General features: G+C 51.0%; 1 protein-coding gene across 1 annotated transcript; it reads right to left on the bottom strand.

Moving 5' to 3' along the window:
* Nucleotides 1–5,573: 5,573 nt before the first annotated feature.
* C6H11orf24 (chromosome 6 C11orf24 homolog) lies at nt 5,574–10,869 on the bottom strand. Its single transcript, XM_043970934.1, is given in 8 exon segments — nt 5,574–6,275; nt 6,277–6,888; nt 6,890–7,009; nt 7,011–7,141; nt 9,144–9,262; nt 10,707–10,771; nt 10,773–10,835; nt 10,837–10,869. Coding segments are annotated over 8 exon segments (1,323 nt in total). The 3' UTR covers nt 5,574–6,095.
* Between the last annotated feature and the right edge of the window lie 3,427 nt (nt 10,870–14,296).

The raw sequence follows: 14,296 nt of genomic DNA, 5'->3' as shown, positions 1-14,296 counted from the left end.
CTTTTTTTGTTATTGTTCTAGTTTATTATTTTTTGTGTGTTTTCCTTTTGTTCTGATTAATGTAAAAATATGTTTAACATGATAGTAATGTTTAACCTATATCAGATTGCTTTCTGTCTTGGGGAGAGCTTCCCTTCTCCCACATCACCCAGATTCCTCCCTTACTTCCAACTCCCATGAAGAAACGGCTCTTCTTCCAAAGCCATATCCCCACAAATGCACAGGTGACCCCATGCCCACCTGTCTTCTCTATCAGACTGTCCCCTCTCTAATCAGTGAGGGAAGGGAGGGGGAGAGAAAAATTTGGAACTCAAAAAATATCTTTACATCTAATTGAGAAAAAAATTTAATTTTTTAAATAAATAAAAATAGGGCAGCTAGGTGGCACAGTGGATAAGCACTGGCCCTGGATTCAGGAGGACCTGAGGTCAAATCTGACCTCAGACACTTGGCACTTACTAGCTGTGTGATCTTGGGCAAGTCACTTAACCATCGTTGCCCCACAAAAACAAACAAACAAATAAATAAATTTTAAAAGAGAAATATGAGGTGGGTTTTTAGCTGAGACAGGGAAGGGATGGGGACCCAGGAGAGGCTTGAGGAGGGGTGAAAATATTCAGGAAAGCCCTCATGCTGAGTGAGATAAGGGAGTCCGTGAGGGAGGTGACTAAGGATTTCCTTAGCACAGCAGTTGAGATTATATAATATAATTTCAGGATTTTCTCTACTCTTATCCAGCAGCAGGTGAGTAGAGTCGGGGCAGGGGATAACAAGAGTGAGCCAAGACTGAGGCTTGGCCAGGCAAAACCTCTGAAAAGATGAAGGGTCTCGAGAGGGCAGTGTTGAGTTAATCCAAGAAGGGGTCAAGATGGGGACAGCCAGAGAGTGTGGAGAGGGGAGGTGGGATGACAACAGACAGATTGCATGAGTGGGGAGCGGTACGTTTGGGGGTGATGGCAAGATCAACCATAAGACCCTCTCTGAGTGTCGATGAGCAGGATAGAGGTCTGGGTATTCGAGGAGTCCCCTAGGCGAGGGCAGGAGTGGAGAGGAGAGGGAGACTGAACCCAGCACTGGACTCCCTTGGGGAAGGGAGGCGAATCCTGGGGCTCAGCAGGCTGGGCTTTGGGAGGCAGATATGGGTCAAGCGGACCTCCATGATCTGACATGAGACTCACAGCGAGAGCCTGAGGTCGCCAGGAGGGTGGGTGCTACCTATCACATAATCCATCTTAGAGTTAGAGCCCCAAGGGTCCTTAGCGGCCCCTCCTTTTTTTGTTTGTTTGTTTGTTTGTTTTTTTGGCAGGGCAATGAGGGTTAAGTGACTTGCCCAGGGTCACACAGCTAGTGTCAAGTGTCTGAGGCTGGATTTGAACTCAGGTCCTCCTGAATCCAAGGCCAGTGCTTTATCCACTGCACCACCTAGCTGCCCTTCGGCCCCTCCTTTTACAGAGGAGGAAACTGAGGCATGGGGAAACTAAATGACTTTCTCCCAGGCACACAGCCAGTAAGTATCTGAGGTGGGGCTTGAACTAGGGGCTTTTTCAAACCCACCGCTAACACACAGAGTATTTTTAAGGCCTACAAAAATCAGGCACCTATTGTCACTTCATCTTGACCCTCACAACAACTCTGGGAGGTAAGTGTCCCATTTTACAGATGGGGAAACTAAGCAGGACCCTGACTTTTCTAGGATCATTTAGTCTGAGCAGGACCTATTTCAGGTGTCCCTAGCTCCAAGCCCAGAACTCTGACCATAACATCATATAGATGCCCTTGGACAGAAACACTAGGCTCGGAGCTGGGAAGTCCTGGGTTCGAATCTTGCCCACGATACTATTGTATGATCATGGTCTACAATTTAACCTCCTGGTTAATTTAACCTCACCTGAAAACATGAATCCTCAGACCTCGTGTGCTTCTTTGTGAGGCTTGAGTGAGAACAGGCATGGAAGGTGTTTTTGCAACTGTAAAGTGCCAAAGTATTTGTTATTGTTGTTAATATAACAATAATGTGGGATCGTATTAATTAATGTTAACAATAACAGCCAACTTAGAGGCAGTGAGGGGCCGTCTCAGTGCACAGAGCATGGGAAACTCAGGAAGACCCGAGTTCAAATTTCGACCTCTGATACTTTCTGTGCAAGTCACTATCCCCCTCTTTGTCTGTTTCCTCATCTGTGAAATGGGTGTAATTACAGGACCTCCTTCCCAGGGATGTCACCTCATGGATCAAATGAGCTATTTGTAGAGCACTTAGCACATGAGGCACTAAGTGGAGCAAGCAAGCTGTCTTTCACTGAGAAGTAGCATGGGTATCAGGGAGGCCTAGAACGGTCCTAGCAACATCTGGGTGCCTCTGTGCACCTAAAACAGGTATTTAAAGTTTAGGGGAGGCAATGTTTTTTTGTTGCATGCGTCTCCAGGCTTACACCTCTCACTCAGCTCAGTGAGCTTTCCTTTTAACAAATGAAGCAAAACCAGGCAGTGAGTGCCTGGAGGAGGGAAGGAGGCCCATTTCCCCATCCCCTTTCTTGGACCAAGGTTGGTGTTCCTTCTCGCACAGGGACACCCCATAGGCATGCAGGGAAGGCCAGAGGCGAGGAGGGGCTTCTTCTCTACTAGGGGTCACCCTGAAGTGGGCAATTCTGACCAGCAGCTAGAGCAGGCAAACCCCTTGATTCCACTTCATTTTGGTTTAATAGGTTACAATTTGTTGTTTACAAACTGAAGGTTGCGGCAACCCCATGTTGACTTGCGTCTATTGGCACCTTTTTCCAGCAGCATGTGCTCATATCGCGTCTGTGTCACATTTTGGTAATTCTCACAATATTTCAGACTTTCTCGGCTGGGATCGGAGATCTTTGATGCTGCTATCCTAATTGCTTTGGGGAGACACAAACCACGCCCATGTGAGATGTGGGTAAATGCTGTGTGTGTACTGGCCTGCCATTCCCCATCCCTCTCCCCTCCTCAGGCCTCTCTGCTGTCTGAGACACAACCATATTGAAGAATGTTCCATAAACTTAGTTGATAAAACAGCAGCAGTTTGGGAGGATTGACTCCAGTTTTGTAAGAAGTTCTACACGGTGTAAACTACTCTCAAACAGCATCACACACGGCGGAGAAATCTTTTGTGAAAGGAAGAATTATGCAGTGAGGCAAACCTCCCCAACCTTCGGTAACCCTCAGCATTGAGGCAAAGAGATGACAGGCTCAGACGATGGTCAGCATTCTTTTTTCATTTTAAGCAATCAAGTATTTTTAAATTACGTACAATTTTTAGACATAATACAATATTGCCTACTTACCAGACTACAGTACAGTGTAAACAGAACTTTTATATGCACTGGGAAACCAAAGAATTCGTGTGATTTGCTTGCTTGTGGTGGTCTGGAACCAAACCTGCAGTATCTTTGAGGTATGCCTGTATGATCACGGTTGGAATGGGTAGAATGGAGAATCCCCCTGGAATGTCACTGAGGTGCTGCCCACCTCCCTAAGCATTTCTGCTTCTTCTTTCAGGACCCCCTACTCCTCCGAGTCCCGACCCCAGGTCAACGTGTTGTCCTTCCTGGGACAGATGCTGGCTGGATTCTTTAACCCACTTCGATACCTATCTATGCTGGGTGTAAAGCACTGTGTCCCCTGCGTGAGGGCTCACCCTCCAAATGATTGGAACCATTGATCTAGACTTGAAAGGTCATAGAGGTCATCTAGGACAATTCCCTCATTTTACAGGAGAGGAAACAAGCTGAGAGAGGGAGAGGAGCTGCCCAGTCACCCAGATAGTGAATGGTCGAGCCAGGATTTAGGTGGGGATGCTACCACAATCCCCTCTTCTCTCCGGCAGACTGGATCCTCTTCATCTCTCCCTTTACTGCTGGTTCCTTCCTCATTCCAGCCCCCTCCCAAAATCAGAACAAAACTCTCCCCTCACATTATTCTCCCCTATCTCTCATTCCTTCCAGAGCCAAACCCTTCTGGCCTCCACTTCCCTGCTTGCTTCTCCAACCATCCAGATCTCTGCCCATCACTCAACTGAAAATGGCTCTCTCCAAAGTGAGCGGTGACCACCACAGGGCCAAACCTGAAGGCTCAACCCCGCAGAGCTCCTAACACTGTTGGCCACATTCTCACCCTCAACACTCTGCTCTTTTGCTCTTTGTGAATCTCTCAATTCTCCTTCCACCTGAAGCACCTTCTGTCTTGTTCAATCACTGTCCATATCTCAGCCCGAGCCTGGGTGTCGGCCTAAGCCCCCCTCCTCCTCTCCCCTGACCCTGGGTGTCTGGCTGTGACCTCTCCTCCTCTCTGCTATACCCTCTTGGCAACCTCGTTGGTTCACACGGCTTTAATGACCATCTTTCTGCATCTCGCTATCTGGCCCTAGCCTCTCCCCTGAGCACTGGCCTCAGTGGACATTTTGAAGGGGACGTCTTGTGGGTTTTTCAGTGTGTCAAAGACAAAACATCCCGCCCCTTTCCACCATTCTTCCTGACTTGCTGAGTCTGCCGAGGGCGCTGCCATCTTCCTCTCTCACTGGTTAAAACCTTGGCGGTGTCCTTGGCTCCACTACTTCCCATCATGAGGCCAGACCTTGTTGTTCTTCTCAACACACCTCCTGCACCCATCCCCGCCCCCCCCCCCCCACACACACCTTTACTCATGGCCACCAGCTTTGCTCATTTTTTGTTTGTTTGTTTGTTTTAGTGAGGCAATTGGGGTTAAGTGACTTGCCCAGGGTCACACAGCTAGTAAGTGTTAAGTGTCTGAGGCCGGATTTGCACTCAGGTCCTCCTGACTCCTCTATTCACTGCGCCACCTCGCTGCCCCCTAGCTTGCTCATTGTAAAAGGATAAATGACAACAACTAATTTGCTTCTTGGTCTTGGTCAACTGGGCTCAAGTGTCTTCATCTACCAAATTCTAATTTGGACTAAATGATCTCAAAATCCCTTCTGGCATTACCATTTAATTCAATCCAATTCACACTTAAATCATTTAGGATTCTGGGATGAAAGTGGGGGGGCGGGGAGTGAAATCAAGACAGGCTGAACGTATCGGACTCAACAAGGAAGACTCGAGGGAGACGGGGAGGGCATGGGACAAGAAGGCCAAGAGAATGAACGAGTAAAGACTCAGGTCTAGAGAAATCAGAGAAGCCTGCAGGCGTTACATGGACTGGAGCTAGGAACCAGGGAGACACAGATGTCTCAAGAAGCTGTAGAGAAAAGTCTGGGCTGAGAAGGGCTGAGCGGGGGCAATTGGGCCAGGTAATGGAGAAACAAGGAGACGTCCAAATGAATCATGTCTCCAGCAGGATTCGATATTCTGTATCCTGAGTCAAGGGTCCTGCCTTCACCTCCATGCCGGGTGTGACATCACTTAGGCTCACACCGAGGGCGCAAAGCCTCTCGACACTTCCTAAGTGTCCCACGGTTCCAGCCAGACAGACAGCAAGTATTTGCGACGTGTTCCCTGTGTGCCATGTTCCTGGCTGTCCCAGGGATGACCTCGCCAATGCAAGGAGTCAGAAAACTAAAAGTCAAAATAAGTGGCCAGGAAACGGTAGCCTCTTCAGGATCTTGTGTTTTATTAAATGGGAGTTTATAAAAATAAACCATATTACTCATTATACATCTCCAAAAGGATCTGACTTCAATGGAGGTTGGCAGCACACTGTATTATTACATAAATATAATTAAGCTCAGGAAAAAAAAAAAAGTCCGTCAGAAACCCCACAAACTTGGTTGCTGGCATTCTGAGCACTATATTAAAAATGACAGAACAAGAGGAAGCAACCAACAGGGTTTCTGGAAGCACCACCCGATCTCGTTCAATGATTGCTGCCTGGCCTGGCCCTTGGTCAACATGATTTAAAAATAACAATGAACAAGCAGCAATTCTTAGTAATATGGAATTAGATATAAAATTAAATCCCTTGAAGTAGCTGGCATTTCTCCTAAATTGCACCAAAATAATTTGGAAGCACTTGGTTTGGTCTTATAGGCAAACTGAAAAAGAGAGGAAATAGTTCCAAAGACTTGAATCATTCCTCAGACAAATTAAAACCCCTTAGTGTGTCTCCACCCCTCACATTTCTGAATCTGCATACATTCCATTGATTAAATAGTCTACTTGGGTGTAGTCTTTTTTCTTATAGCTCTCATAGGCTTGCATGGCCAATAAAACCAAGATGGCGATGAAAAATATGGTGCCAGCTAAGAGCATGGCCAAGAGTAAGTTTTTATTGACCAAATACTGGGTGAGGGGTGGAAGTGGCAATCCGTTCATACTGGCTTTCCGTGCCTGTCTGTGTGGATGTCTCAGGCATTGTGGGTGAGTTTTCTGTTGTGACTTTGGGTGCCACTGGACTTGGGCTGGTTTGGAAGAGAGCTCTTTCTGTAGTCTGTGAAGTGCCTGAAGTCTCTGCAGCCTGGGCAGCTGTGGTCAGCACAGCAGCTGGTGTTGATGTGGGGTCTGCCGCCTGAGGGGTGGATGGCGCTGGTTCTGGTGTGGTGGGGGCCTCCGCCCTTGTGCTGGTAGACATGGTCGGGGTGCTCATGAAAGCTTCTGTTGAGTTTGTGGAGCTGAAGAGAACTGGGGATGGGGTGGTCACTGGGATTTCGGGAGTCGATGGCACAGGAGGTGTGGGCAAAGCCTGGATGGCAGGGCTGCTAGCAGAGCCACTAGTCGCCGTGGTGTTCCTCGAGTCGCCGGGGCCATTTATTATCATGGGGTCATGCGTGGCTGGCAGGGTGGCAGTTCCAGCTTCTGTAGTCAGGGCCAGTGTGGTCCTCATCGTTGTCACTGTGGATGTCTCTTCATTGGCTACCTGTACCTGGGGCACAGTGAGGGCTGAAGACCCGCCCGTTGTAGCTGATAAAAACCGGGCCCAAAGAGGAGGTGTCGTCTGGGGCTGCAGAAATGCCCCTATCGGTACTGTGCCGAGTCTCATTTCCAAGTTCCGTATGGTTGCCCCTAGTTACCGCCACAGGAGGAGTTCTCTGGGAGGACCTCTGTTGGTCTGACTGATGCTCTTGTTATGGGAGGAGCTAGAGATGTCCCTGGTGTAGTGTGAGTAAGCAAAGTTTCTGTGGTGGTGAAGTTGTTCCATTTCTCAGGAGGTGACGTATATTCTTAAAAAAAAAAAAAAAAAAAGGAAGTTGGTGAAAAAAACCCAATCAGTTCTCAATTAGCCACAGCAAACCCGGCTTTCCAAACCTTCCTTCCTTTCTGGCAGTGCCTACTCTGCTGAACAACCACATTCTTTGTGCCCAGCATTCACCCTTATGGATTCTTCTCCTACTGTCCCAGGCCCTCTTCTCTCATCTCTACTCTCTCTTCCTTGATGACCTTCTCCCAGTCTTGGTCCTCCTTGGCCTCTCTGTAGCCCTGGACACTGTGGAATCACTCTTTACTTCATTCAACAAACATTTATAAAGCACCTACTATGTGCCAGGTTTGTACTAAGTGCTAGGATACAAAACAAGGGAAAAGGTAGTTCCTGCCTTCAAGGAGCTTATAATCTAATACTCCTAGATATGCTTTTCCTTCTGAGTTTTCACAATATTGCTCTCTTGATTCTCTCCTCAGCCTCCTCGAGAGGCTCAGTAGAATAGAGTGATGGACTTGGAATCAGGAGACCTGGGTTTCAAAACCTTCCTCAGATACTAACTGTGTGACCTTTTGGCAAGTCACCCAACCTTTCTCAGCTCATTGTCCTTACCTGTAAAAGGGGAAACTTCACGCACTTCACTCCCAAAGTTGCCGTAAGACTTAAATGAGAGAACAAGGTGTGTCGAGTTCCATGAATGTCTCTCATCATCAGTTATGGTGACTGTTATCACCATTACCCTTTTAAAACTTGATTATTTATTTTCCCCACTTTACAGTAATTATATTTTTCCAATTACACATAAAGCCAGTTTCAACAGTCATTTTTCTAAGATTTTGAGTTCTAAATGTGTCTCCCTCCTTTCCCTCCCCACTCCTGGAAGCCAGCAAGCGATCTGATATAGGGTGTGCAGTACACTCACGCTAAACATATTGCCAATCAGGATGATTTTTGTTCAGTTGTTTTTCAGACTTGCCTAGGGGTCCCCTTGACTCTTCCCTCTCCCTTATCCCTCGCCTCTGGTCAGGTTGGGGGGTCTTGGTGACACCTCAGGCATCCAGCCTCTTCTCTCCACTCCCCAGCTCAGGCCTCGTCCCCTCTCACCTGGACAGAACCCTTAGGGGCCTCCCTTCCTTAGGCCTCCCTCTGCCCTGGTCCACTTTTGTCAAAAGCAGGTCTGTGTACTTCATCTCCAGTAAACACCAGATAAACCTCGTTACCCGTAGGACCAAACACAAGCCCCCTTCTCTGGCATTTGAGCCTTGATTCACCCCTGGCCTCAACCTGCCTCTCATGCCGGCCGGCCACCAGACGAGAACATTTCCCCTTGCGCTCTGTCAAGCCTTCCTTCATCTGGCTCCCTCCCCCACACTTCCCAATCACCTGCACTGACTTTTCGAGCGAGAAAGCGCGCATGGATGCCCTGAGCGTCTGCATGGTGCCAGGCACTAGGTGTGTGGGTGTGTAGAGACCCCCCATGCCCCCCTGACGGCTGTAAGCTCTAGGGACTGTGCCTCTGCAGGCCAGCACCACTCCATCACTCCAACACCAGCTCCGATCCCGAGGCGCAGCTGAATGTAAATGTGTGCCTCGCTTCATGATAACTCAAAGTTCAAAACCCTGACACTAGCAAGCAAACACACTGAGGAATGGTGGCTTTGTTTTACAGAAAGTCTTAATGCAAGACCTTTTAAGAGAACACTCTTTCTGAAGACTTAAAGCCTGTTTACAGAGAAACTGAGGCCCAGGGCACTCAGAAGGCCAGGCCGGGTCAGACCCAAATGAACCCCTGAAGTGACTCCTGCCAACAATGGCCCCATAAGAGCCTACCAAGACTCTGGGGTCCCCTACAGAGACTGTGGGTTGCTGAGATGCTGCTTCCTCCTCCTCTCAATTGTGCCGCTAGCCATCTCTTAGGAGGAGGGCCCAAGTCCTGACCTGGAAAGCCCTGGGTCAGCCACACAACCCCGGCTCTCTTGGGCCTCACTAGACTTTTTACAGAATCCCTCAGGAGCCCCAGGTACCTGTGACCAGTTCTTGAATATCCTGACGTTTGGCACGATGGCACACAGGCATCTGGGGACAGTCTAGGACGATGCAATGTCTTGGTTCCTCTGTGGACAAACTGCAGAAAAGATGACCTACGAGAAATGCAGAGACCCAGGCCGGGGCTAAGGGAAAGCCCTTCTGGCCCAGAGGTGCAAAGAACAAATGACAGAAGACCCTCCCCCACCCCAGCCCCCAAAGGTCACTGCTGGAAAGGCCACAAAGGCCCCAGAGGGGGACGCACAGACAGACACCAGCCTTAGGTCTCCCTGGGGAGCCAGGAAGCTTTGCTGGTGCTTCAGGCCACAGGGGCCGGGAACCCTCCTGGTTTTCCACTTCCCCGGCCCCACTGCATCTCCAGGCAAAGTGAAAACTGCTCTGAACCGAATTGAGGCCGTGCCAGAGTTCTGATGCATTGTGTATGCGCGCCGCCCCCCGTCCTGCCACCACCAAAGCTAGACAAGGCGCATCCAATAAAGGAGGACAAAGATGGGGGATCAGGCCCAGTCTCTGCCCTGACGGTGCTTCTAGTCTAACAGGGAAGCTGAAGGACATGCATGTCGTCATCCGGTCAAACAGGCCCCCACCCGTGTGGATTTGGGACAAGGCGCCTGGTACACCAGAGATGCCAGGCTGCTTTACAGGAGATAAAACTTTAGGTCGTTAGAACCACCGAGCTAGGTGCCAGGGAAGATGTGAGTGAATGGCCCACCCTCCTTTCCCTTTCAGAGGTGGGAGGACATGGGAGTGGAACACAGCACATCGGGCAGGATCCTGGCTGGCAGGTTGGGGGGCGCTGCTGTTTGACTCTGTTCCAAGGCCCCAGGAAAGTCTCATCAGCCACGAGCATTCTGGACCGAGCGCTCCAGACCTCCTCCTGTGTCTCGTCTTCCTCCATTAGACTGTAAGCTCCCAGAAGGCAGGGCCTGTCTTTGTTGTTATCGAATGCCAGCACTTAGTGCAATGCCTGGCACCTAACAGGGACTTTATAAATGTTTGCTACTGAAAGAGAGGGAGAGATTAGAAAACGGAGCTGAGGTCAACATAACATGGCCCCAAAGGACTTAAGGACTTTCCTCCTAACATCCCTGGGTATCAAGGAGTGCAAAAACGTTGCCCACTTTGCAAATGAGCAAACTGGGCCGCTCGTTGGTGCAGTGGATAGAGCACCGGCCCTGGATTCAGGAGGACCTGAGTTCAAATCCAGCCTCAGACACTTGACACTTACTAGCTGTGTGACCCTGGGCAAGTCACTTAATCCCAATTGCCTCACAAAAAAAAAAAAAAACCCAAAAAACAAATGAGCAAACAGGACAGGGGACCTCAGCCTCAGAGAGCACCTAGTGCAGGCCTCCACAGGCCCATGGAAGTCCAGCAAACTTGCCCGAAGTTCAGAGATGGATTTTGAACCCGGGCCCTGGGCCCCCTGCCTCCAGAGTCAGTCAGCTCCCTTTCTGTTATGGCACAGGAGGGAGGAAGGGACAGAGGAATGGGCACGCCCCATGCCCAGGCTCTCGGAGGAGGAGCATCCACTCACCTCTGCCCTGGCCTGGTCTCCGCAAGCTTGTCTGCATTGCTCTTCACTCTGGACTGGCTGCACCAGGAGGCACCCGGGCCTGGCTCTCTTTCAGGGAGGAAATCTGGTTCTCTGATAAGGACGAGGACAAGGAAAGAGAGCAGCAGGAAGGCGATGGCTGCCCGCATCTTGTGGCTGGCCGGGCTCAGACACGAGGCATTCTGCCGGCGAGAGGGCATGGCGCGTAACAAAGCCTGCCTTGGAAAGGTGTGGACAGCCTGGCGACATCATTCCACGGCCAGAATCCAAAGCACGTGACCTCACTGCTCACTCTGGGGGGCCCCCAGGGTGTCTGGAGATCACCCCGACTTTACATATGAAGTCACCAGCGGCAGCTCAGCATGGTGGTGGATGGAGTCGGGAAGACCGTGGTCAGTCCCAAGCTTAGACACCGCCCAACTCTGTGACCCTGGGCACGGCCCTCAGGACTCTCTAAGCCTCCACCTCATCTGTAAAATGGGAATAAGGTGCGCACACCACCCCCCAGGCTGCCGCCAAGATCTGGCAGATCACACCCAGAAAGTGCTGTGCGCACCTGGGCACCAGCCAGTGGTTCTTTTTTTTTTTTTAGTGAGGCAATTGGGTTAAGTGACTTGCCCAGGTCACACAGCTAGTAAGTGCCAGTGTCTGAGGCCGGATTTGAACTCACTCAGGTCCTCCTGACTCCAGGGCCGGTGCTCTAACCACTGTGCCACCTAGCCGCCCCAAGCCAGTGGTTCTTAAGTTTTCTGAAGTAATTTGCGGCAACAAAGACCAGCAGAAAATAGTTTGCTGTCTTACTGTCACTGCGGGTCTGCGCTGTCAGGACGCGCCTCTCTGTGACACTGCTTGGAGTTTTCTCGGCAGAGATCCTGGAGAGGTCGGCCACTACCTTCTCCAGCTCATTTTACAAATGAGGAAACGGAGGCAAACAAGGTGAAGTGACTTGCCCAGGGTCACCCAGCTAGTAAGTGTCTGAGGCCGGATTTGAACTCAGGGAGATGAGTCTCCCTGACTTGAGGCCTGGTGCTGTAAGGCCTCTGGTGCCCCTTAGCCACCCTCAAGTCATCTAAGAAGTTGGGGGGGGTGCTGCTTGACCTCCCTTCAATAATTCTCAATGCACACTGCCTTCCATGCTGCTCTTCAATGACTGCCACGCGGATGGACGGAGCTGGCACATCAGTGAGCCGTGACGTAGCACAGGAGGGAAAGTAATGTGAGAGAAACAATCAACCAGTAGTAACTGACCACCTGGCATAAAATGCATAAACTGTGGGCTTCCCACTTGGGAAAAGGGAAGCTTGAGAAGACACTGGTGGGGAGAGGGAAGGGAGGACACACAACCGCTCAGCTGCAAAGGTCTCTGGCTCTCGCCCCCCAGAAGTGGGTCCTTGGGGCCCCTGCGGATTGGGGGTAGTCCACAGGGCTTTACCGGCCTTCCCTACTTCGGCAGATGCTGGAGCCTCCCCCTGGAAATCACCTTGTGTTGAATCTATACGTATCCTGGGCAGATTTCTAATGCGGTCTCCTCAAAGTGGCCAATCCATCTCTGTCTTTGTATTCCCAGTGTGACCCAGTCCCTGGTATGCAGCAGATGCTTATGGACTGAATCCATTCAGTAAGAATTCACCAATCTGGGGCAGTAGATAGAGCACCAGCCCTGGAGCCAGGAGTACCTGAGTTCAAATCCGGCCTCAGACACTTAACACTTACTAGCTGTGTGACCCTGGGCAAGTCACTTAACCCCAATTGCCTCACTAAAAAAAAAAAAAAAAAGAATTCACCAATCACCTGTCATGGGCCAGGTAAACACTGTGAGAGTTCCAGGAGAGGAGTAACAAGCACAGGGTTCCCACCCTCACAGATAAAAGTGTAGTCGGGGGAAGTGCACGCACACACGTGCACGCACACACACGCCAGAGCAGAGGCCATGATGACCTGCAAGTCAACTGAGAGAGGGAGCACTAGGGATCTCACTTGCAGGTGAGAGTCAGGGGTGTGACTGTCCCTGTGGGTGGCCGAGGTGGAGGGAAGACCAAGGTGATGCCTAGTGGGAAGGAAGGCTGGAGAGACAGGTTGAGGCCACAACAGGGAGAGCTCAGAAAGCGAGGCATTAGACTTTGGACTTGATGCAATCCATCTTGCCAGTCAGAAAGGTCACTGATACGGGTCTGGTCCCCAGCTTTCACTTCTCCCATTCCTGCCCCTGTGCCTTCAGAGTGACCGTCCTCCTGGCCAATGACAATCTCCCTCCCCTCCTTTCACGGATGGCATTAGTGGGTTGAAAACAGAACCAAAACCGAGCCCCCCAAACAGGAAAGGGGCAACCTCAACCAGGTTGTCCCTGACGTGTTTACCCAGCAGTGGCAGAAGGCAGTGGCTCCTCCCAGACCCCGGGGCTGGGCCAGGCTGTCCTACTGACTTCCACTCTGCCAGACTTCCTGAAGGCTGAGAAATCTGGGGACCCTAGATTGGCAAACTCCTTACTTCACATATAGTGAGCAAGAGGCAGTGAGGTTCAGTGGTCAGTGGCCAGGGAGCTGGCCTGAACACTGCCCTCAAAACTCCCGGATAACAATAGGACTAGGAGATGTTGAACATTTATGAGAACACGACAGAGATCACGTGTGAGTGAGCAGCTTCCTAAGTCAATCTGCAGCCCTCCAGTCTGACCCCCCTGCTCCAGGCTACTGCGCTGCATGGCTGGGAAGGGCTTCCACACCCTAATTAAATCACAGGTCCAGTCCGCCCACCCCCACAGAGGGGGTGCTGACTCCACCCGGAGGAAGGCTTTTTGACATTCCCTTACTAGCATCCAAGTCCACGGCTGCCATGGTGCCATGAGGGTGACCCTGGCCAGGTCCACCCAGGCCAGGAAGGCTTTCAGCAGAGGGCTGGGATCTGCTCTGCTAAGTTTAGAAGAGCCCAACCCCAAAGGGCAGCAGGACGACAGACTGAAGGCAGCGACTCTCTGGGGCCATTTTCCAGAGGACGGCCGTCTGCCCTCGTGCACAAACGCCCATGCAGAACCTTGCATTCCAGGCAGGCTGGCCAGGGCCCCAAGGGCCAAACCTTCCTACCCTGCTCTTCATACCTCCTTCTTCCAGTTTTCTGGGTCTCGAGCTCCCCTTTTTCTGCACTCGCTTCCTTGGGTTACAAGGTTGCCTGCCCCCAGCTACCTCAATTCTCCTTCCACCCCCTCCTCAACATGATTTCTGATCCCACTGCTAAGTGAAAGCAGCCTCTCCTGGTCAGCAGGGGTCTCAGCGGATCCCACCAATGGCCTTTTCTTAGCCTCTGACCCCACAGACCATCCCCTCCCAAGGCGTCACCCACACAGCTTCCCCTCACTTCTCTTCCCGCCTGGAGACTGTCTTATCTTGTTGGCTCGGCCATTCACGTCACCTCCCGATCCCCAAACCTTTTCCCTACTGCCTCTGGGGTAGGGCACAGTCTTCAGCCTGGCACTCCACATCCTGCCCCCCCTCCAGTCTTGCTGAATTCGATCTCCCTTCAGACACTGGGCGGCAGCTCCCCTGCCCTATCAGCGGCTTCACGGACATGCCGACCCTCCCC

Source organism: Dromiciops gliroides, chromosome 6, assembly GCF_019393635.1.
Source record: "Dromiciops gliroides isolate mDroGli1 chromosome 6, mDroGli1.pri, whole genome shotgun sequence".
NCBI classification, from domain to species: Eukaryota; Metazoa; Chordata; class Mammalia; order Microbiotheria; family Microbiotheriidae; genus Dromiciops; species Dromiciops gliroides.
This window is presented reverse-complemented; position numbering and strand designations above follow the sequence as displayed.